Source organism: Emiliania huxleyi (assembly GCF_000372725.1).
Source record: "Emiliania huxleyi CCMP1516 chromosome Unknown EMIHUscaffold_1940, whole genome shotgun sequence".
In the NCBI taxonomy this organism is placed as follows: Eukaryota; Haptophyta; order Isochrysidales; family Noelaerhabdaceae; genus Emiliania; species Emiliania huxleyi.
The window spans coordinates 1-1896 of NW_005200650.1; the positions used below are offsets into that span (position 1 = coordinate 1).

The 1896-nt window shown below is 71.4% G+C and overlaps 1 protein-coding gene across 1 annotated transcript; it reads left to right on the plus strand.

Annotated features, from left to right (window-relative positions):
* Positions 1 to 23: 23 nt before the first annotated feature.
* On the plus strand, positions 24 to 1108 carry EMIHUDRAFT_253873 (hypothetical protein; the record flags this gene model as incomplete). Its single annotated transcript, XM_005782054.1, has 3 exons — positions 24 to 260; positions 546 to 588; positions 1089 to 1108. Coding segments are annotated over 3 exons (300 nt in total), but the record flags the coding sequence as incomplete, so codon positions are not given.
* Positions 1109 to 1896: the final 788 nt, after the last annotated feature.

Consider the following 1896-nt stretch of genomic DNA (forward strand, 5'->3'; position numbering starts at 1 on the left):
CTGCCCGCGCGCGCCACCGCGAGCGCGAGCGCGCGATCGCCACCAACCACGCCAACTGGACCCGCCCGGTCGCCGACGCGGCCGGCTTTGCCGCCTTTTGCGACGGCTTCGAGCTGCTCGCGCACACGGAGAGGATAGAGGCGCTGCTGCGCGAGCAGCCGCCGCTGCGGGCGACGCACCAGGCCCTGGTCCCGGCGGTCCTCTCCTACCGTGTGTTTTGGGAGCGGTACTTTTACGAGGTGGAGCTGCTGCAGCGCCAGGTGCTACTGCGCCTGCGAGGGCCGGGGGCGCCGCCGCTCGTCCCTTCCCTCCGCCCTCCCGCTCTCCTCCCCTGCAACGCTCCTCCCCTGCATCGCTCCTGCAACGCTCCTCCCCTCCTCTCCCCGCGGCGCCCCAGACGCGCGCCTGCCCCGCGTCGGCAGGAGAAGAAGCGGCAGGCGCTGCTTCGCCCGCCGTCAAAGGCTCAGCCCGCACCGCAGCTCTCCTGTCCATGACACGTCCATGACACGTCCGGGACATGTCCGCAGGCGCAGCCCGCACCGCAGCTCTCCTCTTGGGGCGAGGACGACCCGTTCGCCTCGTGGTGTGGTGCACGTAGGATGCAACCCACACTCTCGTGGGACGACCACATCGCCTGCACGTCACGACCCTTAGCCCTTCACACCTGCCTCTGCGCCTCTTCACACCTGCCGCTGCGCCTCTTCACACCTGCCGCTGCGCCTCTTCACACCTGCCGCTGCGCCTCTTCACACCTGCCGCTGCGCCTCTTCACACCTGCCTCTGCGCCTCTTCACACCTGCCTCTGCGCCTCTTCACACCTGCCTCTGCGCCTCTTCACACCTGCCCCTGCGCCTCTTCGCACCTGCCTCTGCGCCTCTTCACACCTGCCTCTGCGCCTCTTCACACCTGCCTCTGCGCCTCTTCACACCTGCCCCTCTGTCTCCAAGGTCCGACGAGCCCGCACCGCGCACAAAGCAGCCCGCCAAGCTGCCCGCACCGCTGCCGAAGAGGGCTCCGCCCGCCAAACCTTCTCCGTCGCCCGTCCCTCTCCCTCTCCCTCTCCCGCCCGCGCCCGCGCCCGTGGCGAGGAGCGGGCTCGACCCGATAGCTGCGACGGCGGCGGTCAGCAGCCGAGCAGCAGCCTCCACCGAGCCGCACGGCCAGCCTGCCCGCCCGCTGCCGCGCCGCTCTCTCGGCCGAGCCGAGCCGGCGGCGCAGGGCTATGAGGCCGCCCCACCTGCTACGGGCGGCGCGGCGGCGGCGGCGGCGCCGGCGGCGGCGGCGGCGGCGGCGGCGGCGGCGGGAGGAGGAGGAGCCTTAGGAGGGGCGGCTGTCGGCGCGGCGGCTGCAGCGGCCAGGCAGGCCGGCGAGGAGGGCGCGAAGGGAGGAGGGGTGCCGCCGCAGGGCGAGCGGGCGGGCGGCGAGCGGGCGGCGGCGCGCGCAGCGCTGGAGCGGCGCGAGGCCCCTCTGCTGCGGGGCGAGGAGTGAGCAGGGTCGGGGTGGAGTTGGTAGGCGAGGAGCCCCAGCACAAGGCCGGGCGGGAAGAAGGCGCACGGCCCCCTTGCCCTCGACTCGTCGGCCGCGCAACATATTGGAATGTAAAGGGCAAGGAGAAGAGCAGGGTCTGCTCACTCTTACATAGGCGCAGGCGCGCTCCTCCGCCGCGAATGAATGAATTATGAGGAATGAAAACAGTACATGATTGACTAGGCGCATTCCTCCGCCGCGTCGACCGTCTCGGAACGACCTCTCGCTCGCCCCGCACCCCTCCCGGAACCGTCCACGAGCCTTCTCTCGGAGCTTTGCTGTAGGACGACTTCTCGCTCGCCTCGTCCGCGTCGCTCATCGACCCCCCGTCCGAGGTACACCCCCGTCCGAGATGCGCCGAGAGAGGGG